The following is a 27,130-nucleotide window of genomic DNA, read 5'->3' as shown; positions in this document are numbered from 1 at the left end:
TAGCTGACGACACAAGGCCCCATCCCTCCCTTCTGTATTCCGGGCCCGTTTCCAAGGGTGGATCTTGACCGGTGGAGCTCTAATGACCTCTGTTGGCTTAGGAAGCACCGAACACGATGGCAGGGGGCTAGCGGGGGGAGACAGACAACTCACTTCTTCACTCCCTCCTCCTCCAAGGGGCTGCAAGAGGGAAAAAAAGATGGAATGACAAGTCAAGGTCGCACGGAGGACGAGTGGCGGAGCCGGGATTAGAACCCGGGTGACTTCTAGGCCCGGGCTCTGTCCACGAGGCCAGGCTACTTCTCAAGAGAAGCTGGGTGAGTGAGAGCCAAGGGACCTCGGAGAGGCCAATAATCGGCTGTGAGGGCCTGAATTCTCCCATCCTTCCTTCCCCAGGAGGGCAGTGAGGCTTAGCGGAAAGAGCACCGGCCTGGCAGAGGGGAGGCCTGCACTCTAGTTCAGGCTCAACCACTTGCCTGCTGTGTGGCCTTGGGCAAGTCACTTAATTTTTTCAAGCCTCAGTTTCCTTACCGGTAAGGGAGGAGGCGTCGGCTTCCTCCTCTCGCCCCGATGCCGCTTCCGCACTATCCCTCCTCCCCCCTCCCTCTCCTTCCCCTCCTTCGAAGCCCATATCATTCGCCTCTACCACCCACTCCAGTTACTTGTCGTCGTTATCTACCGCCCTCCCGGTCCCACCTCCGACTTCTTCAACCACCTTGACCCCTTTCTCACCTTCCTTCTCTCCTTCTCTCTGCCCACTCTGATCCTTGGAGACTTCAACATCCATACGGATGTACCCGACGACTCCTCTGCCGCCCGCCTGCTATCCCTCCTCGACTCTGCCGACCTCCTCCTCCACCATACCGCGCCCACTCACCGACTCGGTCACACCCTCGATCTTGTCATCTCCTACCGCTGCACTATCTCCTCACTCACCAACTCTGAAATCCCTCTCTCGGACCATAACCTTCTCACCTGCCTCATCTCTCACACTCCCTCCCCCTGCAAATCTTCGCTACTGCCCCACAGAGACCTCCGCTCTCTCGATCCCATCCGTCTTTCCAATAGCATCTCGCCTCACCTGTCCTGCCCTGTCCTCTCTTCCCACTCTCGACGATCAGGTCTCCGCTCTCAACTCCACCCTCTCTACTCATCTCGACTCTCTCGCCCCCCTTTCCCTCCGCCGCTCTCGCGCCACTAACCCACAGCCCTGGATCACCTCCTCCGTCCGCCTCCTACGCTCCTATGCTCGAGCTGCTGAGCGCTGCTGGCGAAAGTCCAAGCACCGAGCCGACCTCACACACTTCAAATTTATCCTTTCCTGCCTTAACTCTGCCCTCTCCTCCGCCAGGCAAAGCTTCTTCTCCTCCCTCATCGACACCCATGCCCGTCACCCCCGCCGATTGTTCCGGACCTTTAACTCTCTCCTTAGGCCCCCTGTTCCTCCCCCTCCCCCATCTCTCACCCCTAATGATCTGGCCACCTATTTCCTCACGAAAATCAACACGATCAGGTCTGAGCTCCCCAAAGTCACCCCTCCGCCTCTCCCCTCCCCCCCAACAACCCCCTCCCCTACTTTCCCATCCTTCCCTGCAGTATCCTCAGAGGAGATCTCCTCCCTCCTCGCAAGTGCCACCCCCTCCACCTGCGCCTCGGACCCCATTCCCTCTCACCTTCTTAAAACCATCGCCCCTGCCCTCCTCCCTTCCTTAACTTCTATTTTTAACCACTCAATCTCCAAGGGCTCCTTCCCCTCTGCCTTCAAACACGCCCACGTCTCCCCCATCCTAAAAAAACCCGCTCTTGACCCCACTTCCCCCTCCAGTTATCGTCCTATCTCCCTACTACCCTTCCTTTCCAAAATCTTAGAACGAGTCGTCTACAATCGATGCCTAGAATTCCTTAACTCCCATTCTCTCCTAGACCCCCTCCAATCTGGCTTCCGTCCCCTCCACTCTACCGAGACTGCTCTCTCTAAGGTCACCCATGACCTCCTTCTTGCCAAATCCAATGGCTCCTACTCCATTCTGATCCTCCTTGACCTCTCTGCTGCCTTTGACACTGTCGACCATCCCCTCCTCCTCCATACCTTATCTCACCTTGGCTTCACGGACTCTGTCCTCTCCTGGTTCTCCTCTTACCTCTCTGGCCGATCATTCTCGGTCTCCTACGCTGGAGCCTCCTCCCCCTCCCATCCTTTAACTGTTGGAGTTCCTCAAGGGTCAGTTCTTGGCCCTCTTCTGTTCTCCATTTACACTCACTCCCTCGGTGAACTCATCCGCTCTCACGGCTTTGACTACCATCTCTACGCAGATGACACGCAGATCTACATCTCCGCCCCTGTCCTCTCCCCCTCCCTTCGGGCTCGCATCTCCTCCTGCCTCCGGGACGTCTCCACCTGGATGTCGGCCCGCCACCTAAAACTCAACATGAGCAAGACTGAGCTCCTCATCTTCCCTCCCAAGCCCGGTCCGCTCCCAGACTTCTCCATCACCGTGGATGGCACGACCATCCTTCCCGTCCCGCAGGCCCGCAATCTTGGTGTCATCCTTGACTCGTCCCTCTCGTTCGCCCCACACATCCTATCCGTTACCAAGACCTGCCGGTTTCACCTCTACAATATCGCCAAGATCCGCCCTTTCCTCTCCACCCAAACGGCTACCTTACTATTACGGGCTCTCGTTATATCCCGGCTAGACTACTGTGTCAGCCTTCTCTCTGACCTCCCTTCCTCCTCTCTCGCCCCGCTCCGGTCTATTCTTCACTCCGCTGCCCGGCTCATCTTCCTGCAGAAACGATCTGGGCATGTCACTCCCCTTCTTAAACAACTCCAGTGGTTGCCTATCGACCTCCGCTCCAAACAAAAACTCCTCACTCTAGGCTTCAAGGCTCTCCATCACCTTGCCCCTTCCTACCTCTCCTCCCTTCTCTCTTTCTACCGCCCACCCCGCACGCTCCGCTCCTCTGCCGCCCACCTCCTCGCCGTCCCTCGGTCTCGCCCATCCCGCCGTCGACCCCCGGGTCACGTCCTCCCGCGGTCCTGGAACGCCCTCCCTCCTCACCTCCGCCAAACTGATTCTCTTTCCCTCTTCAAAACCTTACTTAAAAATCACCTCCTCCAAGAGGCCTTCCCAGACTGAGCTCCTCTTCCCCCTCTACTCCCTCTGCCATCCCCCCTTTACCTCTCCGCAGCTAAAGCCTCATTTTCCCCTTTTCCCTCTGCTCCTCCACCTCTCCCTTCCCATCCCCACAGCACTGAACTCGTCCGCTCAACTGTATATATTTTCGTTACCCTATTTATTTTGTTAATGAATTGTACATCGCCTTGATTCTATTTAGGTGCCATTGTTTTTATGAGATGTTCTTCCCCTTGACGCTGTTTAGTGCCATTGTTCTCGTCTGTCCGTCTCCCCCGATTAGACTGTAAGCCCGTCAAACGGCAGGGACTGTCTCTATCTGTTGCCGACTTGTTCATCCCAAGCGCTTAGTACAGTGCTCTGCACATAGTAAGCGCTCAATAAATACTATTGAATGAATGAATGAATTATCTGGCAAAATGGAGACTAAATGCTCGTCTGTCGCCTCCACTGATGATAATAATAATTGCAGTATCTGTTAAGCGCTTACTCTGTGCCGAGAACCGTGCTTAGCGCCGGGGTGGATAGCAGCAAATGGGGTTGGACGCAGCCCCTGCCCCACGTGGGGCTCACAGTCTCGATCCCCGTTTTACAGACGAGGTAGCTGAGGCCGTGGATGTGAAGTGACTCGTCCGAGATCACACAGCGGACAAGTGGCGGAGCCGGGATTAGAACCCAGGTCCTCCAGATTCCCAGGCCGGGCTCTATCCACCGGGCCACGCGGCTTCTCCGGACTGCAAGCTTGCTTGACTGTATGCTCCTAGACAGCCGGGGTTGCATCTAGCTTCGGGCAGCGCTCTGCACACGGGGAAGCGCTCAATAAATAGCACCCATCGATCGAGAGACCGTAAGCTCGGAGTGGGCAGGGAGTGTGCCCGCCAAGTCTGTTGCATTGTACTTTCCCAAGCACTTATCGCAGCGCTCTCCACACCGTAAGCGCCCAATGAATGCCATTGATTGATCCACCGATCGAGCGACCGATTGAGCCTCCCTTCCCCTTAGACTGTGAGCCCTCTATGGAACGGGGACTGTGTCTGTTCTGATTATCCGCTATCCTCCCCAGTGCTTAGAACAGTGCTCGGCACGTAGAGAGCGCTTAACAGACGGCATGATTATCTATTTTATGAGGTAATTCCCTCCGGCTGACCCTCCCACTACCCCTCGTTGTCATTTTATGGGGCCTGAGACAAGTGATTACTATTCGATCAATCCGTGGATCATATTTATTGAGCGCTTACTGTGCGCAGAGCACTGTCCTAAGCACTGGGGAGAGTACAACGTAACGGGGTCGGTAGCCGCGTTCCGAGCCGGCTGCAGGGTAGACGGATAGCGTCTCCATTTTTCCCAGACTCCCACGGCTCAGCGGATAGAGCACGGGCCTGGGAGTCAGAAGGTCATGGGTTCTAATCTCGGCTCCGCCGCTTGTCTGCTGTGTGACCTCGGGCGAGTCACTTCACTTCTCTGGGCCTCAGTCACCTCAGCTGGCAAATGGGGATCGAGACCGCGAGTCCACGTGGGACGACCCCATCACCTTGAATCCGGAGTGCCCATCGCCACTGCCTCTGGGTAAAACTCAACATCTTCCTCCTCCTCAGCGATAGCATTTACCGAGCGCTTACCGCGTGAAGGGCACCGTGGCGAGAGTGTGGGAGAGGACAACGCGACAGAGTTAGCGGCCACGCTCCCTGCCTACCCCAAGCTTGCGATCCAGAGGAGGAGACGGGGGTCAGTGTCAGCGAATGATGCATGATATATCATTTATCGATGTGCCGTGTGATTTATAGCTATACTCTTCATAGATGTATAATATCTCCGCGATATATAGCATTTACAGGTAGGGAACGTGTAGGTCCCCAGGAAGGCAATCCCTCGGGCCCGGCTTTGATACACCTGCCTTGTGGAGACTCCCCTCCCCCCGCCCGCCTCGGGCCTGGGGACTCCGCCACGTGTGTGCCGTGTGACCTCGGGCGAGTCACTGCACTTCTCCGGGCCTCAGTCCCCTCATCTGGAAAATGGGGGCGGAGCCCGGGAGCCCCACGTGGGACGGGGACTGTGTCCGAGCCGATTTGCTTGTGTCCACCCCAGCGCTTAGTACAGGGCCTGGCACGTAGTAAGCGCTTAACCAATCCCGTCGTTCTTGTCGATCCACAGGTTTGCCTCCCGGTCGGGTCGCAGACGGGCCCACGTTTCGGGGATGCTCCACCAGGGGGCGCCAAAACCCCAACCACCGGCCCGCCGGAGCGGCCTTTCTCTCTCTGTCTCTCTGTCTGTCTCTCTCCTCTCTCTCCCTTTCTCTCCTCTCCTTCTCTCTTTCTCTCCCTCCTCTCCTTTTCTCTCTTTCTCATTTCCTTCTCTCTTTCCTCTCTCTCTTTCTCGCTTTCCTCTCTCTCCTCTCTTTTCTCTCCTCTCTCTCCTCCTCCATCTCTCCTTCTCTTTCTCCCCTTCTTTTTTTCCTCTCTCTTTCTCTTTCTCTCTCTCCTTCTCTCTCTCTCCTTATCTCTCTTTTGCTTTCTCTCTTTCTCCCTCTTTCTCTCCTCTCTCTCCCCTTCTCTATCTCCTCGCCTTCTCTTTTTCTCTTTCCTCTCTCTTTCCTTCTTTCTCTCTCTCCTTTCCTTTTCTCTCTCTCCTCTCCTTCTCTGTCTTTCCTCTCTCTCCTTCTCTCCTCTCTCTGTCTCCTCTCCTTCCTTCTTTCTCTTTCTCTCTCCTCCCCTTTTTCTCTCCTTTCTCCCCTCTCCTCTATTTCCTTCTTTCTCTTTCTCCTCTCCTGTCTTTCTCTCTCTCCTCTCTCTCCTCGCTTTCTCGCCTCTCTTTCTCTCTCCTCCTCTCCTCTCTCTTCTTTTCTTTCTCTCCTTCTCTCTTCTCTCTCTCACCTCTCTCTTTCCTCTCTCCTTTCTTTCTCTCTCCTCTCCACTCTCCTCTCTCCTCCTCCTGTCTCTCCTCTCTCTCTCCTTTCTCTTCTCTTTCTCCTTTCTCCTCTATCTCTTTCTCCTTCTCGCTCTCCTTTCTCCTCTCCTCTCCTTTCTCTCCTCTCTCCTTCTCTCTCTCATCTCCTTTCTCTTCTTCTCTCTCCTTCTCTCTCTCTCTCTCTCCCCCATGGTATTTGTTAAGCACTTATTCTGCGCCAGGCACTGTACTAAGCACTGAGGTAGATACAAGCTAATCAGATTGGACACAGTCCCCGTCCCACATGGGCCTCACAGTCTTAATCGCCATTTTTCAGAGGGAACTGAGGCACAGAGAAGTTAAGCGGCTTGCCCGAAATCACCCAGCAGAGGTGGGATTAGAACCCAGGTCCTTCTGACTTCCAGCCACATGCTCTATCCTTTAGGCCACACTGCTTCTTGACTACTCCCAGCATCTTTGCTTGGGCACTGACAGGCCAACCTAAGGTAAAGGGCTGAGAGGAAAAGTGATTTTGAGGGGAAGGAGTGATCAGTTATTTAAGAAATACCATGATTATTATTAAGGAGAAAGATCTGATTTGGGGGCCTTTCCAAGTCCCAGGCCTTGGCACAGAGTAAGCCCTTAATAAATACCACAATTATTATTATTAATAATCACTACAATCTCAAACAGATGATTCCCAAATCTACCTTTTCATCCCTGACCCATTTTTTGTTGTTGTTATAGTATTTATTAAGCAGTTACTATGTGCCAGGCGCTATACTAAGAACTGGGTTTGATATAAGATCATCAGGTTGGACACAGTCCCCGTCCCACATGGGGCTCACAGTCGTATTCAACATTTTTCAGTTGAGGTAACTGAGGCACAGAGAAGTGAAGTGACTTAGCCAAGGTCACACAGAACCCAGGCCCTTCTGACTCCTAGGCTGTGCCATCTCTCCTGCTCTCCGAGGCTCACATTTCCTCCTGCCCTCCGACACCTCCAGTTAAACGTGTCTAAAACAAAACTCATCTCCCCCCTCAAACGCCGTCCTCCCCGTGACTTTTCCGTCATTGTAGAGACCTCCGTGTCCTTACCCTCTCTCGTGCCTACCACATTATCCTCCACTCCCCTCTCTCATTCAACCCACCAATTCAACTTGTCATCAAATCTTGTTAGTTCTCTTGAATCGATCAATTGTATTTATTGAGCGCTTACTGTGTGCAGAGCACTGTACTAAGCACTTAGGAGAGTACAATATAACAATATAACAGACATATTCCCCGCCCACAACGAGCTCGCAACCTTACAGCTTCCAGATTACAGTCTACAGGGATAATCCTTGCTGGCAATGTAGACATGAAAGACCTGGACCGTAATATTTGTTAAGTGCTTACTATATGCCAGTCACTGAGTATAGGGTAGATAGTAATAATAATAATAATGATGTTTGTTAAGCACTTACTATGTGCAAAGCTGGGGAGGATACAAGGTGATCAGGTTGTCCCACATGGGGCTCACGGTCTTAATGCCCATTTTACAGATGAGGTAACTGAGGCACAGAGAGGTTAGGTGACTTGCCCCAAGTCACACAGCTGACGAGCGGCAGAGCCGGGATTTGAACCCATGATCTCCGACTCCCCAGCCCGTGCTCTTTCCACCTAGCCACGCAGATAAAAGTTAATCAGGTCCCGCGTGGGGTTCGCAGTCTGCGTAGGAGGGAGAAAAAGGGAATGAATCCCCATTTTGCAGAAGAGGGAACTGAGGCACAGAGCGGTGAACTGATTCACCCAAGCTCACAGAGCAAGTAAAGTGCAGAGCTAGAATTAGAACCCAGGTCCTTGAACTCCCAGGCCCGTGCTCATTCCATTAGACCACCCTGCTCTTATTGTTTTACGGGATTTCTTAAGCTCTTACTGTGTGCCAGGCCCTGAACTAAGAGCTGGGGTAGATACAGCCTAATCAGGTTGGACACAGTCTGTGTCCCAGGTAGGGCTCATGGTCTCAATCCCCATTTTACAGATGAGGTAACTGAGGCCCGGAGAGGTGAAGTAACTTGCCCAATGTCACCCAGCTGGTATCGGAACCCAGGTCCTCTAACTCCTAGGTCCGTGCGCTATCCGTTAGGCCACGCTGCTCCTCAATGAATTCTTCACAAACTCCTCCCCGAAGTTCCACAAGGACTCGTTGCCCTGCAGGCTAAGACGGGGCACCTAATTGGGTAAGTACACCGCCAACACCTGGCAGGTCACGAAGCTGGCGAATCTCACCGCCCGTTAACTTCCCGCCGACGGATCGGCGGCACTGGTTAACCACTCCATTCATTCGTTCTACCGTATCTAGTGAGAGCTTACTGCGTGCACAGCACTGGGCGAAGCCCTTGGGAGCGGACAATGGAATGATAAATGGACACATTCCCCACCCACGGGGAGCTTCCGGTCCAGAGGAGGAGACGGACTTTAATATAAATAAATAAAAAGACAGATACATGCCGGGCTGTGGGGCTGGGAGGGTAGGGGTGACTAGAAGGCGCAGGTCAGGGCTCCTTCTCCCACCCCAGTGACCCCGATTCTGACCCCGGGGCTCTGCTTCTCCGGCCGGCGTCGGAGCCGGGCTCCCGCTCAGCCCTCCGGAGGGCAGACGGAAACGGTTTCTTGCCCACGGGTGGCATATCCAAGGTGTGATGCTCATGCTTCATTCACTCATTCATTCAGGGGCATTTATTGAGCGCCTACAGTGTGCATAACACTGGATTAAGAGCTTGGAAGAGGACGGTAGAAAAATAAACACACACATTCCCTGCCTGCGTCAAGCTTCCAGAGTAGAGGCTCTAGATCTTCTCCCTGGAGAGGCCAGAACACCCGAGTTCCGTTCATGCGCCAGCAGGCAAGGTCTGGAACCCAAAACCTACAGGTTGGACGAACCCTTTGAGCCCGGGGTGGGTAGTCACCATTCGTTCAATAAATCAGTCGTATTTACTGAGCGCTTACTCTGGGCAGAGCACTGTACTAAGTGCTTGGGAAGCACAATTCAGCAACAAACAGAGACAATCCCTGCCCACAATTGTCTAGAACCCCACAGTTCCCTCTGGGGGGTTTAGAATTTGAAATCTGCACATAGGAAGTGCTTAATAAATACCATCATTGCACAGTTGTGGGTAATAATTATAAATGTGGTATTTGCTAAGCGCATACTATGTGCCAGGTCCTATCCTAAGCACTTGTCCATGGTATCTGCTAAAGCTGGCAAAGCCAGGATGAATTTTCTCCCCAACCTCATTAGCGGATTGATAGATTTACTCTCTCTGAATGTGTGACAAGCACACGACCAAATAAAAGGGAGACTTGTTTTGTTCCTACAAGGCTCCTTTTTATGGTATTGGTTAAGCGCTTATTATGGGCCAGGCCCTGTACTAAGCATTGAGGGTAGATGCAAGGTTCTTGGGTTGGACACTATCCCTGTCCCCCATGGGGCTCACAGTCTTAATCCCCATTTTACAGATGAGGGAACTGAGGCCCAGAGAAGAGAAGTGACTTGCCCAAGGTCATACAGCAGACAAGTGGCGGAGCTAGGATGAGAACCCAGGTCCTTCTGACTCCTGGGTCCGGGCTTTATTCATCAGGCCACTCTGCTTCTCATCATTAATAGACAAAACTCTCTCCTCATGAAGCTTATAATCAAGCAAGGGAGAGAAACACTCAGTAATTTCAGACAGGAGGATAAAGATAATGGAAAAATGGCTAGGTGGATGAATAAATGCTTAAAAATAGAGTGCTTAAGCCGATATGCACAGAAGTGCCTTCTTTTGCTCTGCTTTCCCCTCCCTCCCTATAGCCCCGACTCACTCCCTTTGCTCTACTCCCCTCCCCTCTCCACAGCACTTGTGTATACATACTATTTATAATTCTAATTCTACTTATTATTATTAATGACGTGCATATATCTATAACTCTATTTCTTTATAATGATGCTCCTGATGCCTGTTTACTGGTTTTGACGTCTCTCTCCCCCTTTCTAGACTGTGAGCCCGTTGTGGGCAGGGATCGTCTCTATTTGTTGTTGAATTGTACTTCCCAAGCGCTTAGTACAGGGCTCTGCACACAGTAAGAGCTCAATAAATACGATGGGATGAATGAACGAAGTGCAACGTTGTGAGTACCCAAGTGCGGAGATGACACTAAAGTACCAAGGAGGTCGTCACTGGGGGTATCGCTTGGGAGAAGGAAAACTAATGGAGGTCATCTTAGGCAGGTCACGGTCCTTCCAGCTCTGTTGTAGCAGACTCTCCCAAGCGCTTAGTACAGTGCTCTGCACACGGTGAGGGCTCAGTACGTACCTTGGATGACTGTGATGGGCGACTGGAAAGGTTGACGGAGGCCCTCCCGATCCAGCCTGCGGGAGAGAAGAGTGGATTTGGCAAGTCTTCCCAACACTCCCCCACAGAAGATACTTTCCCAGGACCCAGCGAGCAGATGAGAAGTGCCTCGAGTGGGCGAATCATAAGAATGACGGTGTTTGTTAAGCGCTTACTATGTCCCAGGCACTCTACTAAACGCCGGGGAGGATACTAGCAAATGGAGTTGGACGCAATCCCCGCCCCACATGGGGCTCACAGTCCCAATCCCCATTTTGCAGACGAGGTAACTGAGGCCCAGTGAAGAGAAGTGACTTGGTCAGGTCACCCAGCGGACAAGTGGCAGAGATGGGACTAGAACCCGTGACCTTCTGACTCCCAGGCCCGGGCTCTATCCACTATGGCATGCTGCCTCTCAGTACACCTAAAGCAAGGAGGAGGCTGGAGACTTGGAATGCACCTATATCATTTTCTCCCTTGGGGTATATAGCATTATCCAATTGTCCTTGCAGATGGGGTATATTTATGCCTGAAATGTCTCTCCCTTGCTGTGCTGCTTCCAGGGGACATCCTTGTTGTGCAGACAACACCAGAAAATCTGACTGAAAGCCTCACTTCGATTAATTTTAACATTATCGAACGGCTCTGAAAAGATGCGAGAGGTCCTCTTAAAATCCCTCTGCGTCTCACCCTATTGCTATTTAGTTTAAAATCTGCCTTTCCTACTAGATTGCAAGTTCCTTGCGAGCAGGGATCAAGTCTACCAACTCAAATGTACTCTCCTAACTGCTTCCTTCACAGCAAATAAATAAGTAAATTTATTTTTCCTTCAATAAATACCTCTGATTGATTCACTCAATCCATCAGTTGTGTTTATTGAGCCCGTATTGTGTGCAGAGCACTGTACTAAGTGCTTGGGAGAGTACAACGCAACAATCTAACTCGGGCGTTAGCCACGTCCCCTGCCCGCAGTGAGTTTATGGCCTGGAGGATCGATCGACTGATCTGACAGGGCTGAGCACTGTACTAAACAGCACTTGGGAGAGTACAATACGGTAGAGTTGGTAATAATAATAATAATGTTGGTATTTGTTAAGCGCTTACTATGTGCAGAGCACTGTTCTAAGTGCTGGGGCAGATACAGGATAATCAGGTTGTCCTACCTGAGGCTCACAGTCTTAATCCCCATTTTACAGATGAGGTAACTGAGGCATCGAGAAGTTAAGTGACTGGCCCACAGTCACACAGCTGACAAGTGGCAGAGCTGGGATTCGAACTCATGACCTCTGACTCCCAAGCCCAGGCTCTTTCCACTGGTAGACATGAAGCAGCATGACCTAGTGGCAAGAACACGGGCTTGGGAGTCAGAGATCGTGGGGTCTAATCCCAGGCCCGCTACTTGCCTGCTGTGTGACCTTGGGCAAATCACTTAACTTCTCTGTGCCTCGGTTACGTCATCTGTAAAATGGGGATTAAGACCGTGAGGCTCATGTGGGACAGGGACCGTGTCCGACCTCATGACCTTGTATCTACCCCGGCGCTTAAAACAGTGCCTGGCACGTAATAAGCGCTTAAATATCGTTGTTATTATTATGAATAGTCATTATTACACGATCCCTGCCTTCAAAGAGCTTACAGTTTAGTGGGGAAGACAAGCACTATAAGAAATTACAGCTAGGGGAAGCGGCAGAGTATGAGGATCTAATCCCACCTCCGCCACTTGTCAACTGTGTGACTTTGGGCAAGTCACTTAACTTCTCGGTGCCTCAGTTACCTCATCAATAAAACGGGGATTAAGACTGTAAGCCTCATGTGGGACAACCTAATGACCTTGTATCTACACCAGCGCTTAGAACAGTGCTTGGCACATAATAAGCGCTTAACAAATACCAACATTACTATTATTATTATCTGTACATAACTGCTGAGGGAGTGGGGTGAATGCTTAGGGGACACAGAAGGGAGGGTAAATAGGGTGCTGAAATGAGAGGTCAGTCAAGGAAGCCTTCCTGGAAGAGATATGACTAAAGTAGCACTTTAAAGACGGGAAGAATGGTGAGCTGTTAGTTATGAAGGGAGGATTCTCTTCCCGGTCTGGCCAGATGGAAGATGTGAGTAATCAATCAATCAATCAATCAATTAATCAATCAGTCAATGGCATTTATTGAGTGCTTACTGAGTGCAGAGCTCTTTAGTAAGTGTTTTGGGAAAGTACAATATAAAAATATAACAAGACATGAGTTTACGGTCTAGAGCAAGGGGCCGGTAGGTTGGTATTAGAGGAGAGAAGTATGTGGACTAGTTTTTAATAATAATAATAATATAATAGTGGTATTTGTTAAGCACATACTATGCACTTGGCATTTAATATTTCAACGCCCTCCCCCCCAGAACCCAGGCACTTAGGTACGTATCTTTAAATTATAGATTATACATTACTCATTTATTCATATGAATGCCTGTCACCTTCTCGGTTGTAAGCTCTTTATGGGCAAGGAACATGTCTAATAATTCTGTTGTACTGAACTCTCCCATGCTCTTAGTAAAACGCTCTGCACATAGTAAGTGTTCAATAAATACCCCTGATTGATTGTGTATCAATCAATGGTATTGATTGAGCACTTACTATGTGCAGAGCACTGCACTAATTGGCTTCCATCCCCTTCATGCTACAAAAATAACCCTCTCATAGGTCACCAGTGTTCTCCTTCTTGCCAAATCCAACAGCCTCTACTCCATTCATTCGTTCAGTCGCATTTAGTGAGTGCTTACTGTGTGCAGAACACTGTACTAAGCGCTTGGAACGTACAATTCGGCAACAGATAGAGACGAACCCTGCCCAACGTCGGGCTCACAGTCTAAAAGTCTCACAGTCTACTCCAGCCTAATCCTCCTCTACCTCTCAACCGTCTTCAACGCTGACGCCCACCCCCTTCTCCCGGAAACCTTATCCGACCTCGGATTCACCGACACTGTCCTCTTCCGGTTCTCCTTCGATCTCCCTGGTTGCTCATTCTCAGTCTCTTCGGCGGGCTCCTCCTCTGCCTCCCACCTCCTAACTGTGGGGGTCCCTCAAGGTCCAGTTCTGTGACCCCTTCTATTCTCCATGTACACCCACTCCCTTGGGGAACTCCAAAGTGTTCTAATCCTGGCTCTGCCACTCATCTGCTGTGTGATCTTGGGCAAGTCACGTCACTTCTCTGAGCCTCAGTTTCCTTATCTGTAAAATGAGGATTGAGACCGTGAGCTCCACGTGGGACAGGGACTGTGTCCAACCCTATTTGCTTGTATCCACACCAGCGCTTAGAACAGTGCCTGGCACACAGTAAGCACTTAAATACCATTGTTATTATTATTATTATTATTCACTCCTATGGCTCCAACTACCATCTCTGTGCAGATGATTCCCAAATCCACATCTCCAGGCCTGATCTCTCTCCCTCTCTGCCCTCTCGCACTTCCTCCTGCCTTCAAGACATCTCTACTTGGATGTCCTCCCGTCACCTAAAACTTACTATGGCTTAAACTGAACTTCTTATCTTCTCTTCCAAGCCCTGTGCTGCCCCTGGTCTTCCCAGGCATCGCCATCCTTCCAGTCTCACAAGGCCGTAACCTTGGCGTTAATCCTTGACTCCTCTCTCTCATTTAATCCATATAGTTAATCTATTACTAAAGCCTATTGGTTTGACCTTCTCAGCATGGCTAAAATCCACCCTCTGCTCTCCAATCAAACTGCTAACACATTAGCCCAAGCACTCATTCTATCCCACCTTGATTACTGTATCTGCCTCCTTGCTGATCTCCCAGCCTCTTGTCTCTTCCCGCTCCAGTCCATACTTCACTCGTTCAACGGAAACGTTCACGCCGTGTTTCCCCACTCCTCAAAACCTCCAGTGGTTGCCCATCCACCTCCGCATCAAACAGAAACTCCTTCCCATTGGCTTTAAAGCAGTCAGTCACCTCGCCCCCTCCTACCTCACCTTGCTTCTCTCCTACGACAACCCAGCCCGCACACTTCACTCCTCTAACACTAACATTCTCACCGTGCCTCGATCTCCTCTGTCGCGCCGCCGACCCCTTGCCCACGCCCTGCCTCTGTCCTGGAACACCCTCCCTCTTCATATCCGATGGACGATACTCTGCCCATCTTCAAAGCCTTTCCGAAGGCCCATCTCCTCCAAGAAGCCTTCCCTGACTAAGGCCTCCTTTCCCACACCCTTCTGCATCACCTTGATTTGCTCCATTAAGTCACTCCTCCCTCAGCCCACAGTACTTATGTCCATATCTGTAATTTATTTCTATTAATCTTTGTCTCTCCCTCTAAACTGTAAGATCACTGTGGGCAGGGAACGTGTCCGTTATACTGTAAGATCATTGTGGGCAGTGAACATGTCTGTTATACTGTTATATTGTACTTTGCCAAGCACGTAGTGTTGTGCTGTACACATTGGAAGCGGTCAGTAAATATGGCTGATTGATTAATTAATTGATTGCTTGAGAAAGTGCAATTCGACAGAGTCGGTAAGCACATCTCCAGCCCGCAGGGAGACTGCAATCTCCTGGGGGAGAAATACATTCATAAAAATGAGTAAATTAAAGATACTTTCATTCATTCACTCATTGAATCATATTTATTGAGCGCATACTGTGTGCAAAGCACTGTTTGAAGTGCTTGGGAGAGGACAATGTAAAAATGCCCACAATGAGCTTACGGTCTAGAGGGGGAGACAGGCAGTAATACAAATAAAAAGACAAATCACAGATATGGACATAAGTGCTGTGGGGCTGAGGGGCAGGTGAATTTCAAATGCTTAAAGGGTAGAGATACCAGTGCACAGACAGCATAGACGGGAGAGGGAACGGGGAAAAAGAGGGCTCCATTAAGGAGGACCTCTTGGAGGAAATGTGATTTTAATAAGACTTCGAAGAGGGTGCTGGTATATGGAGAGGGAGGGAGTTCGGGTCTGAGGGAAGAGATGTGCAAGGGCTGGGCTGACACATAGACAAGATGGAGGTACAGTGAGAAGATTACCCTACGAGGAGCAGAGTCCGCGGGCTGAGTCGTAGTAGGAGAGTAGTGAGGTGAGGTAGGAGGGGGCAAGGGGATTGAGGGCTTTAAAGCCGACAGTGAGGAGTTTTTATCTGATGCGGAGGTGGATGCGTGACAGCCGGAGGTTCCTGAGGAGTGAGGTGACACAGATAGACCTTTTTTTAGAAAAACGATCCGGGCAGCAAAGTGTAGACTGGAGAGGGGAAAGGATGGGATGCAGGGAGTTATCGAAGAGGCTGATGGAATAGTCAAGTCCAAGTACAGTCTAAACAGGAGGGAGACCAGGTTTAAAACCCCGTTTTGCAGATAAGGGAACCGAGGCATGGAGAAGTGAAGTGACTCGTCCCAGACTACACAGCAGACAAGAGGCAGAGCAGGGATTAGAACCCAGGCCGCCCGATTCCCAGGCCTGGGCTCTTTCCACTCGGCCACGCTGCTTCTCACCTCTTTCAGGACCACATGCTAGATCAAGAAGAATCTATGGGCTTGGACCTTGTTCTGGGTTCATTCTGGGAGAAATGTTCACCTCTTCATAACCCATTTAGCTGCTTCAACTCGGGTTGGTCCTTTGGAAAATCTGCCAACGGATCTTACCCTCTTCAAACCACCTCCCTGCTGCGTCAGGGTGACAGAGAATTAATCACCCCAAACCCACATTTGTCCCAACCACTGCAAGCTCATTTGGAGCAGGGAATGTGTCTGCTATACTAGCGGTTAGTACACAGTAAGCGCTCAATAAATGCGACTGACTGACTACTGACATCTGCAAATCGTTGACCATAACCCCTGAGCCAGAGGGTGGAATCCGGAAGTCTGCTAACTTCTGGTCCCAGAGAGTAGTAATTAAATTCCAAAATACAGTCCAAAAAGAACCTGCCCTTAATTGTCTTTCTTATCACCACTTAAGTGTAACCCGCTAATTACAGTCTGCTTAGCCTGGTTAAACATTCAATTTAAAATCAGTTATCCAACAGTACAATTCACAAAGGATGGATAAAGAACAGAGACTGCTTAGAGGGTAAACAGTGACATCAGAAATACAGGTCTGGTTATACCGAGGTCACCGCTTTGGAAGATTCTCCTCAGGCGGGGCTTGTCGGTTTTCCAGAGTTTTGAAATTTCAGATTTCTTGGAAAAGTGGCTCGAGTGGATTGCATGGAGCAACTAGAACATCGCTACATCTTTAATTTTCTCTCTAGTAGTCCAATAATCACCTCTGATCCATGAATGCATTCCAATTCTTCTTGAGTATTTTCCCCTTGCCAAGCTTTTGAGGTGGAAATACTGACATTGCATAAGGATATGACTGTATCTCTTGAATTCTAGATTGGCCTCTGACTGGATGTACCGTAAACCTCAAATTTCTTCGGTCGCAGCCTTAATTAACTCAAAGACTGCCCATCCAGTGCTGTAGAAATTAACAACGGATTGTTTTTTACGGTATTTTGTTAGGCACTTACTACATAATAATAATAATTATGGTATTTGTTAAGCGCTTACTATGTGCCGAGCACTGTTCTAAGCGCTGGGGTAGATATGGGGTCATCAGATTGTCCCATGTGGGGCTCACATTTTTAACCCCCATTTTTACAGATGAGGGAACTGAGGCATAGAGAAGTTAAGTGACTTGCTTGGGCAAGTCACGGACAAGTGGCGGAGCTGGGATTAGAACCCACAACCTCTGACTCCCAAGCCCGAGCTCTTTCCGCTGAGCCACGCTGCTTACTAAATGCCAGGCACTGTACTAAGCACTGAGGTAGCTACAAGCTAGTCAGGTTGGATATAGTCCAGGTTCCACGTGGGGCTCACAGTCTTAATCCCCACTTTACAGATGAAGTAGCTGAGGCCCAGAGAAGTGAAGTGACTTGGCCAAGGTCACGCCACAGACAAGTGGCGGATCTGAGATTAGAGCCCAGGTCCTCTGACTCTCAGACCTGTGCTCAGTAAGGCCTTAGCATAAGATATTATTGGTAAATTAAATGAACTATATGTTCAACGGCGGGAGTTACACCTATGAGATGCCAAATAAAAGTCCTGTACAAGAGTCATCGGTCAGTCAGTGGTATTTCTGGAGCACGTACTGAGTGCGAGGCACTCTTTAAAGTACGTGGGAGAATATAGAAAAGAAACACATTTCCTGGCCTCAAGCAGCTTACAAAGCTAATTAGGGAGACAAGCAGACAAATGCTAGGGTAGATACAAGATAATCAGGGTGGACACAGGCCCTGTCCCACATAAGGCTCGCAGTCTCAACCCTCATTTTACAGACGAGGGAACTGAGGCCCAGAGAAGTGAAGTGACTTGCCCAAGGTCACACAGCAGACAAATGGCAGAGCCAGAATTAGAACCCAGGTCCTTCTGATTCCCAGGTCCATGCTCTAACCACTAGGCTGTGCTACTTCTCTGGTAGATATTATGAACCACTTTCCTAAGCCCTCATTTCTTCTTCTCCCACTCCTTTCTGCATCGCCCTGACTCGCTCCCTTTATTCACCCCTCCCTCAGCCCCACCGCACTTATGTACATATTCTTAGTTTATTAATTTATACAAACATCTGTTTCCCCCTCTAGACTCTGAACCTGTTGTGAGCAGGGAACGTGTCTGCCAACTCTGTTATACCGCACTCTCCCAGGAGTTTAGTACAGTGCTCTGCACACAGTAAGCGCTCAGTAAATACGATTGATTGATTGATTTGGGGGCTCCTCACTCCATTGAAAACACTGCTCGTTCCCCTGTCTCTAAAAGCTCCTTAAAGCAGACGATTTATTTCTATTAATGTCTGCCTCCCCCTCTAGATTGTAAGCTCACTGTGGGCAGTGTTATATTGCTATTTCATACTCTCCCAAGCGCTTAATATAGTGTTCTGCACACTGAAAGTGCTCCATAAATACGTCCGACTGCCTGACTGATGACTCTGAGGATGACCAGTTGATACTTAAGAGCGAACACTGAAGGTGAGACGTCTATAAATAGAAAGCTCACTTCTGAAATGGCAATCTGGCTTTAGGGGATGAAAAAAAGGAGGGTGTCCATAAAAGGAATAGAATGGATTGGAATGCTAACCAAGAGCCCAACCGCCCTCTAATTAACCTTGAGGATGCCCGAGTTTAACTCGTTAGGCTACTGGCTTTGGGAAATGTTTTAATTTCTCCCCACCTCAATGACCATCAAATAGAGCAAAATGTCCTAATGTCCTAGAAAAGATAAATGATAACGGAATTGATAAATACCAATTGGTATACAATTAATAGACACATTTCCTGTCCATGATAAGGCTGAGCAAATCCTCTCTTCCATGATTTTTTTATTGGCATTTGTTAAGCACTTAGTATGTACCGGTCACTGTACTAAGCGCTGGGGTAGATACAAGCTAATCAGGTTGGACACAGTCCATGTTCCCCATGAGGCTCACAGCCTTAATCCCCATTTTACAGATAAGGAAACTGGGGCACAGAAGTTAAGTCACCCAAGGCACAGAGTAGTATAATAATTTACCTAGAGTTACACAGCAGACAAGTGGTGGAGCCAGGATTAGAACCCAGGTCCTTCTGTCTCACAGGCCCAGGCTCTATCCACTAGGCCACACCGCTTCTACATAAAAGCTAGGAGGGAGTCAAAAAAGATAAAGTAAAGCCTTACTGCAGGTACACCTCCTCCAAGAGGCATTCCGTGATTAATCCCTCTTCTCCCTCTTCTCCCTGGCTCCCTCTCCCTCTGCAACATAAAAGCTCTTGGTTCTGAGCTCTCTGGGCATTTGGTAACCATCCACAGCACTTACACGCATATCTATTCTATCTTTCTATAATAATTATTATTTTTAATTATTATTATTATGGTACTTGTTAAGCACTTACCATATGCCAAGCACTGGGGTAGATACAAAGGAGTCAGGTTGGACACAGTCCCTATTCCACATGGAGCTCACATTCTCAATCCCCATTTTCCCGATGAGGTAACTGAGGCCCAGAGAAGTGAAGTGACTTGCCCACGGTCCCAAGGCAGGCATATGGCAGAGCCAGGATTAGAACCCATGACCTGATTCCCAGACCTGTGCTCTATCCACTGAGCCCCGCTGCTTCTCTCTGTCCGTCTCCCCCTCTAGACTTTCAGCTCCTGTGGGGAGGGAACGTGTCTTCCAACTCTGCTATAGGGTACTCTCCCAAGCGCTTAATACAGTGCTCCGCACACACTATTCATTCAGTGGTATTTACTTTCATTCAATCGTATTTATTGAGCGCTTACTGAGTGTGGAACACTGTCCTAAGCACTTGGGAGAATACAGCATAATCATAAACAGATTCATCCCCCCGCCAACAGTGAGCTTACATTACAAGCCCAATGAATTCATTCATTCATTCATTCATGCAGTAGTATTTAATGAGCACTTACTGTGTGCAGAGCACTGTACTAAGCGCTTGGAAAGAACAATTCGGCAACAGATAGAGACAATCCCTACCCAACATCGGGCTCACAGTCTAGAAGGGGGAGACAGACAACAAAATAAAACAAATAGGTCCAAGTAGACAGGCATCACTACCAACCAAATAGATAAACAGAACCATAGATAATTGCACATCATTAATAAAATAAATAGAGCAATAAATGTGCACAAATATATACAAGTGTTGTGGGGCGGGGAGGTGGGTAGAGCAGAAGGAGGGAGTCGGGGCGATGGGAAGGGGTGGAGGAGCAGAGGGAAAGGGGGGCTCAGGCTGGGAAGGCCTCCTGGAGGAGGTGAGCTCTCAGTAGGGCTTCGAAGAGGGGAAGAGAATTTGGCGGAGGTGAGGAGGGAGGGCGTTCCAGGCCAGAGGTAGGATGTGGGCCAGGGGGTCGACGGTGGGACAGGCAGGTACGAGGCCCAGCGAGGTGGTGAGCGGCGGCAGAGGAGCGGAGTGTGCGGGCTGGGCTGGAGAAGCAGAGGAGGGAGGTGAGGTAGGAGGGGGCAAGGTGAAAGTAATGTTTTTCTCCTCTTCCTCCTTCTCCTCTACCTGAAGGGACGGCATTTAAAAGCAAACAGGTGTTCTAAACTGGCCGGGGCGGTTGGTAAACTTGCTCCACCGTTTTGGTTAGGAAGAGGCTCTAGGGGGCCCGGCCCCCTCTTCTCTTGCTCAAGTATAAGAAGATACTTGTTCTTATCTCTTGGTCAGATAAGAAGATAAGGGACCCCAAAAGGCCACCAGCCAAGCACATTCTGTCAGCCCCGTGACCTCCGGCCAGGAATGGGAGCTATATTAAGAAGGGCTAATAGAGGTCATCCTTTTTTAATATAGTAAGCAGCGTGGCTTAGTGGAGAGAGCCCGGGCTTGGGGGTCAGAGGTCGTGGGTTCTAATCCCAGCTCCGCCACTCATCAGCTGTGTGACCTTGGGCAAGGCACTTCACTTCTCTGTGCCTCAGTTACTTCATCTGTAAAATGGGGATTAAGACTGTGAGCCCCAAGTGGGACAACCTAATTAACCTGTATCTTCCCTAGGGCTTCGAACAGTGCTTGGCACATAGTAAGCGCTTAACAAATACCATCACTATTATTATTATTATTTATTCATTCGAACGTATTTATTGAGTGCTTACTTTGTGCAGAGCACTGTGTTAAACCCTTGGGAGAATACGATAGCACAATTCATTCAATAGTATTTATTGAGCGCTTACTATGTGCAGAGCACTGTAATAAGTGCTTATAAACAGACACATTCCCTGCCCAAGGCGAGTTTACAGTCTAGAGGGGGAGATGGACATTCATAGAAACTAATAAATGACAATAAATGACAGATGTGGACATAAGTGCTTTGGGGCTGGGGGGCGATGAATAAAAGGATAAAGTCAGGGTGATGCAGAAGGGAGAGGGAGGAGAGGAGGGCTTAGTCAGGGAAGGCTTCTTGGAGGAGAGGGGCCTTCAATAAAGCTTTGAAGTAGGGGAGAGTCTTGTCTGTCGGATTTGAGGAGAGAGGGTGCTCCAGGCCAGAGGCAGGACGTGGGCTAGATGTTGACGGTGAGATAGACAGGATCGAGGTTTAGTGTGAAGGTTGGCATTAGAGGAGCCAAGGGTGCGGACTGGGTTGTAGTAGGAGAATAGGGAGGTGAGATAGGAGGGGGCAAGGTGATTGAGGGCTTTAAAGCCCACGGTGAGGAGAAGCGAAACACGTCTTGAACGTTTCTGTAGAAAAACGATCCGGGCAGCAGAGTGAAGTAAGGACTGGAGTGGGGAGAGACAGGAGGCAAGGAGGTCAGCACGGAGGCTGATAGGTGGGATAGGATGAGTGCTTGGATTAACGTGGAAGCAGATTGAGGGCATAGTGCCAGGGAACAGAGAGGGTGGGAGAGCAGGCGGAACATCAGAGGAAGTTGGTTCGGTGGAAGTTATAGGCTCCCAGTCCTAGTTGGAAGAGACAGAGACCCGGAAGAGGAACCCAGTGGTTCTGGGCCAACGGGAGTGAGCCTGGTGTCCCCCCGGAAAACCGTCTAGGTTCAGGGGTCAACAAGGGCTGCAAGGTGTCAGCTTGCACACGCAATTTAACATAACAATGTCCCGCTGAATGTTTCATGCTCACACTCTGTCACGGGATGATGTCATATGGAGCGGGAAGGGTCGGCGCTTTTTCTTCCTGCTTTGTCATGGCAATCAAGCAATCAATCAATCGAATTTATTGAGCGCTTACTGTGCAAACAGCTTGGTAAAATGGCTGAAGCCGGCCCTGAGTATCAAAAAGACTGGGTCCGAGAAAAGGCTGGAGGTCATGGGGACGTGGTGAGGCCAACGCTTCGGCAAGATACGATAAAACTCTTATGGGGGCCCTCCACTCAGGAGTTTGGTCTGTGGAAAAGAGCTCAGAACAGAGCTTCAGGGAGTGAAAAGCCCCAGTGATTGTGTTCATCGGGCTCTAAAGGATAGAAGAAAGCCACGTCACCATCCAAACTGGGCAAAGATACAAAGCGCTAAAGCCTTGAACTCATCGGGGTTCTGACCACGAGAAAGTGCACATTGGGTCTACAACCCAGATTCCTGCCTCACAGAGAACCAGCTCTGTCCTGCGGCTGTCTTCGAGAAGGGCGGTGATGCAGCCATCTCGGAGAGAAGCCGCGCAGGGGCCATCTAATAGAAGGGCCGGGTGGCTGCCATCTTTGGAAGACGGCCACTCCTGCCCGTTACTCCCTGAGATGAAAACCTACCTCACAAACTGCCCGAGGTCAGTCCTGTTTGCGTCCAGACAGCTGCAGTCTGGACGGGCTGGAGGGCTTCCAGCTCTCCAACTCTGATGAAGATTTCTTTCCCTGGGTGTTTTCTCAGAGCTGGACACTTTCCAGGAGCATTCTCCCCTCAGTGGGGTGAGGTTTTTCCTCAGCCAGTTCATAATAATAATAGTATTTGTTAAGGCCTTACAATGTGCCATGCACTATTCTAAGCACTGGGGTAGATACATGGAAATCAGATTGTCCCACTTGGGGCTCACACCCTTAATCCCCATTTTACAGATGAGGTAACTGAGGCCCAGAGAGGTTAAGTGGCTTGCCCAAGGTCACACAGTAGACAAGTGGTGGAGCGGAAATTAGAACCCACGACCTTGTAGAGGTTCATCTGGCCCATTTTTGGACGAGAACCTTACATTAAAGATGGGGTGCCTGCTTTTCACCTTGAAGGTCTTGACTTGGAGCCATGTTTTACCTCAGGCTCAACCATTATTTAAACTTAATCTTTTGTCCTGAAAACAAACCCCTCAAAAATTCCAAGTCTCTGGTCTCTATTTTGGACCATTCAATCCTGACGCAGAAATTGAGTCAGGCACAATAAGATTGGAAAAATGTTGGGTGGTATCTGGAGGGCACCAATTATAGGAGAAAATGGAATTAAGGGAGATTTACAGAGAAGATTATGGGTTTTATAAGAAGCTGCCAGAGAGAAGGCACCAGAGAGAAAACTGCAATCTTACCTGACAATAATCAACTCCATAAAGGCCACCAGTCCTCTCACTGGGTGAGCCAAGCTAATATCCAGCGGACGGGAAGGGAGGGGAGAAACTGAGAGGTGACGGGACAGAGAGGAGACCTGGCTGGAAGGAATTCCAAGGGGAGTCGGGCATCCCAAATCAGTCTTGGGATCAGAAATTCCTAAATGGGACCCTCTTGGACCATCTGTTACCGATTTGTACATTTCAAGTGCTTAGTACAGTGCTCTGCATATAGTAAGTGCTCAATAAATACTATTGAATGAATTTGTTCAATCATTCGTTCTCCCTTCTGCGTCGTCTACCTACTTGACTTTGTGACCTTTGGCCATTCGGGATTCCCTCCCACCCCCAAACCCACAGCACTTATGTATCTTGTGCTTGGCACGTAATAAATGCTTAACAAATACCATAATAATAATTATTATTATCTATCTTTAAATGATGTACTATATATGATAAATTGCTTATTCCTTCATATTAATGTCTGTCTTCCTCTCTAGACTGTGAAATCATGATGGGCAGAGAACGTGTCTGCTGATTCTACTATATTGTACTCTCCCAAACTCTGGGTGCAGTGCTCTGCACCTAGTCAGAGCCCAATAAATAGCACTGATGGATTGATTGATCGTTCATTCATTCCTTCAGTCATCCAATCATTTATTCAGTCAATCAATCAATGACATTTATTGAGCATTTACCATGTGCAGAGCCCCATACCAAGCCCTTGCGAGAATACCACACAACAGAGTTGGTAATAATAATAAAAAATAATAAAAACGATGGTATTTGTTCAGCGCTTCCTATGTGCCAAGCACTCTTCTAAGCGCTGAGGTAGATACAAGATAAGCAGGTTGTCCCACGTGGGTCTCACAGTCCTAATCCCCATTTTACAGATGAGGTAACGGAGGCCCAGAGAAGTGAAGTGAGTTGCCCAAAGTCAGACAGCTGACAAGTGGCAGATCTGGGATTCGAACCCATGACCTCTGACTCCCCAGCCCAGGCTCTTTCCACTGAGCCACGCTGCTTCTCAAAGAAGGGCCGAAAAGATTAGAGGAGAAACAGGCCCGGGGTGGGGGGGGAGTATCAGTGAAGTCAAGGTGAGATGATGTGTCCAGGGGAAGGAGGATTAGGATGGAGTAGAGGCCACTGGATTAGGCGAGAAGGAGGCTGTGGTGTGGAGGAGGTGAAAGCCAAAGGGGAGACGGTCGAGAGTTGGAGGAGAGGAAGAAGAAGCGGAGAATGTAGACAACTTGCTCAGGGAGTTTGGAGAGGTGTGGTCAGAGGGAGGTAACATTAATAATGTTGGTATTAAGCGCTTACTATGTGCAGAGCACTGTTCTAAGCGCTGGGGTAGATACAGGATCATCAGGTTGTCCCACGTCGGGCTCACAGTCTCCATCCCCATTTTACAGATGAGGTCACTGAGGCCCAGAGAAGTGAAGGGACTTGCTCACAGTCACACAGCTGACAAGGGCAGATTCCCTGATTCCCCTGTGTCTACCCCAGCACTTAGAACGGTGCTCGGCACGTAGTAAGCGCTTAACAAATACCAGCATTATTATTTTTTTCTGTGCCTCACTGACCTCATCTGTAAAATGGGGATGAAGACTGTGAGCCCTACGTGGGACAATCTGATGACCCGGTATCATCCCCAGTGCTTACAACGGTGCTTGGCACATAGTAAGCGCTTAACAAATATCAACATGATTATTATTCTTATTCTATAGAAGCAGTGTGGCTCAGTGGAAAGAGCCCAGGCTTGGGAGTCAGAGGTCATGGGTGCGAACCCCAGCTCTGCCCCTTGTGAACTAACTGCATGACTGCGGGCAAGTCACTTGACTTCTCCGTGTCTCAGTTCGCGCATCTTTAAAATGGGGATTAAGACTGGATGCTGACACGTCAAACTCCACAAGACAAAACTCTTCATCTTCCCCTCCACACTCTGTCGTCCCTCTGGTTTTCCTATCACCATAGACAGCACCTCCATCCTCCCCTTTTTTTAAAAAAAAAACATCGTATTTCTTCAGGACTTACTATGCCCAAGCACTGTATTAAGTGCTGAGGAGGGGGGTCGGACAGAGTCCACGTCCCCGTGGGCTCCTAGTCTTTACCCCTATTTTACAGATGAGGTGACTGAGGCCCAGATAAGCAGAGGGTGTGGGATTGGAACCCAGGTTCCTCTGACTCCGTATATATTTTTATAAAATAGTATATATTTTTATATATAAAAGTGTATATATTTTTATTACCCTATTTATTTTGTTAATGGGATGTACATCCCCTTGATTCTATTTATTGCTATTGTTCTTGTCTGTCCTTCTCCCCCGATTAGACTGTGAGCCCTTCAAAGGGCAGGGACTGTCTCTCTCTGCTACAGATGTGTACATTCCAAGCGCTTAGTACAGTGCTCTGCACATAGTAAGCGCTCAATAAATACTACTGAATGAATGAATAATAAGTGCTCAATAAATACTACTGAATGAATAATAAGCACTCAATAAATACTATGGAATGAATGAATGAATAATAAGCACTCAATAAATACTACTGAATGAAAGAATGATAAGCACTCAATAAATACCACTGAATGAATGAATGAATGAATACACACTCAATAAATACTACTGAATGAATGAAAAGCGCTCAATAAATACTACTGAATGAATGATAAGTGCTCGATAAATACTACTGAATGAATGAATAATACACACTCAATAAATACTGCTGAATGAATGAATAATAAGCACTGAATAAATACTACTGAATGAATGAATAATAAGCGTTCAATAAATACTACTGAACGAATGATAAGCACTCAATAAATACTACTGGATGAGTGAATGATAAGCGCTCAATAAATACTACTGAATGAATGAATAAGCGCTCAATAAATACCACTGAATGAATGAATGCTAAGCGCTCAATAGATACCATTGAATGAATGAATGCTAAGCGCTCAATAAATACGACTGACTGAATGAATCGGTGCTAAGCGCTCCATAAATACTAGCGAATGGCTCCTAGGCCCGTGTGCTCCATCCACTGGGCCACAGCGCTTCTCCACGTCTCCCACACCCGTAGCCTTGGCCTCGCCCTTGACTCGACTCCCACATTCGACCCGTCACGAAATCCTGTCGCTTCTACCTTCACAACACCTGCCTAAAACCCGCTTTTTCCTCTCCCTCCAAACCGCGGCCTCCCTCACCCCAATTGGGCCTCGCTGGGGACGTCGAGTGAGGGAATCGAGCGGAGTGACGGGTCACGTGGTTGACAGGACACCCACCGGGGGGGGAGGGGCGCGCGCGGCTGGAGCGGCGTGACGTCAGCAAGTGGGCGCGCGGTGCCCGCCGCGGGGCCGGGTCACGTGGTCGAAAGGACGCCCGGGGGGAGAGGCGGCCGTTGGAGCGGCGTGACGTCATCACGTGGGCGCGCTGGGGCCGGATCACGTGGTTGTGATGACGACCCCCCCCCCTCCTCGGCGGGCAGCTGGAGCGTCGTGACGTCAGGACGCGGTGGGGGGGCGGCGCGCGCTGACAGCGGGTCACGTGAGGCGGCGATGGCCCGCGCCGCGCGGCCGGAGAGGGAGCGGCCTCCGTTCGGTGGCCGCTGAGGCGGCGAGAGCCCGGCCGGGACCGGAGCCCCCGGACCCCCCGGACCCCCCGGACCCCCCGGACCTCGTCCTTCTGCCCCCAGCCCCGATGGGGCCTCCGAGGCGGTGCCCGCCGCCGCTGCTGCTGCTCTGGGGCCTGCTGCTCCCGGCCGCG

The 27,130-nt window shown here is 49.6% G+C and overlaps 1 protein-coding gene and 1 long non-coding RNA gene across 2 annotated transcripts in view; one reads left to right on the top strand and one right to left on the bottom strand.

Annotated features, from left to right (window-relative positions):
* Positions 1–17: 17 nt before the first annotated feature.
* Positions 18–26,656, bottom strand: LOC120638399. Its single transcript, XR_005660049.1, has 3 exons — positions 26,572–26,656; positions 10,358–10,413; positions 18–180 (listed from the first exon to the last, which is right to left on the bottom strand). It is a non-coding gene; the product is annotated as an uncharacterized LOC120638399 (long non-coding RNA).
* Positions 26,657–26,930: 274 nt separating this feature from the next.
* Positions 26,931–27,130, top strand: part of SPPL2A (signal peptide peptidase like 2A) — a 61,145-nt gene continuing 60,945 nt past the window's right edge. The window contains exon 1 of the mRNA XM_029064744.2: positions 26,931–27,130. Coding sequence (XP_028920577.1) covers positions 27,065–27,130 — 66 coding nt within the window. The 5' untranslated portion in view covers positions 26,931–27,064.

This window comes from Ornithorhynchus anatinus, chromosome 5 (genome assembly GCF_004115215.2).
Source record: "Ornithorhynchus anatinus isolate Pmale09 chromosome 5, mOrnAna1.pri.v4, whole genome shotgun sequence".
Lineage (NCBI taxonomy): Eukaryota > Metazoa > Chordata > Mammalia > Monotremata > Ornithorhynchidae > Ornithorhynchus > Ornithorhynchus anatinus.
This window is presented reverse-complemented; position numbering and strand designations above follow the sequence as displayed.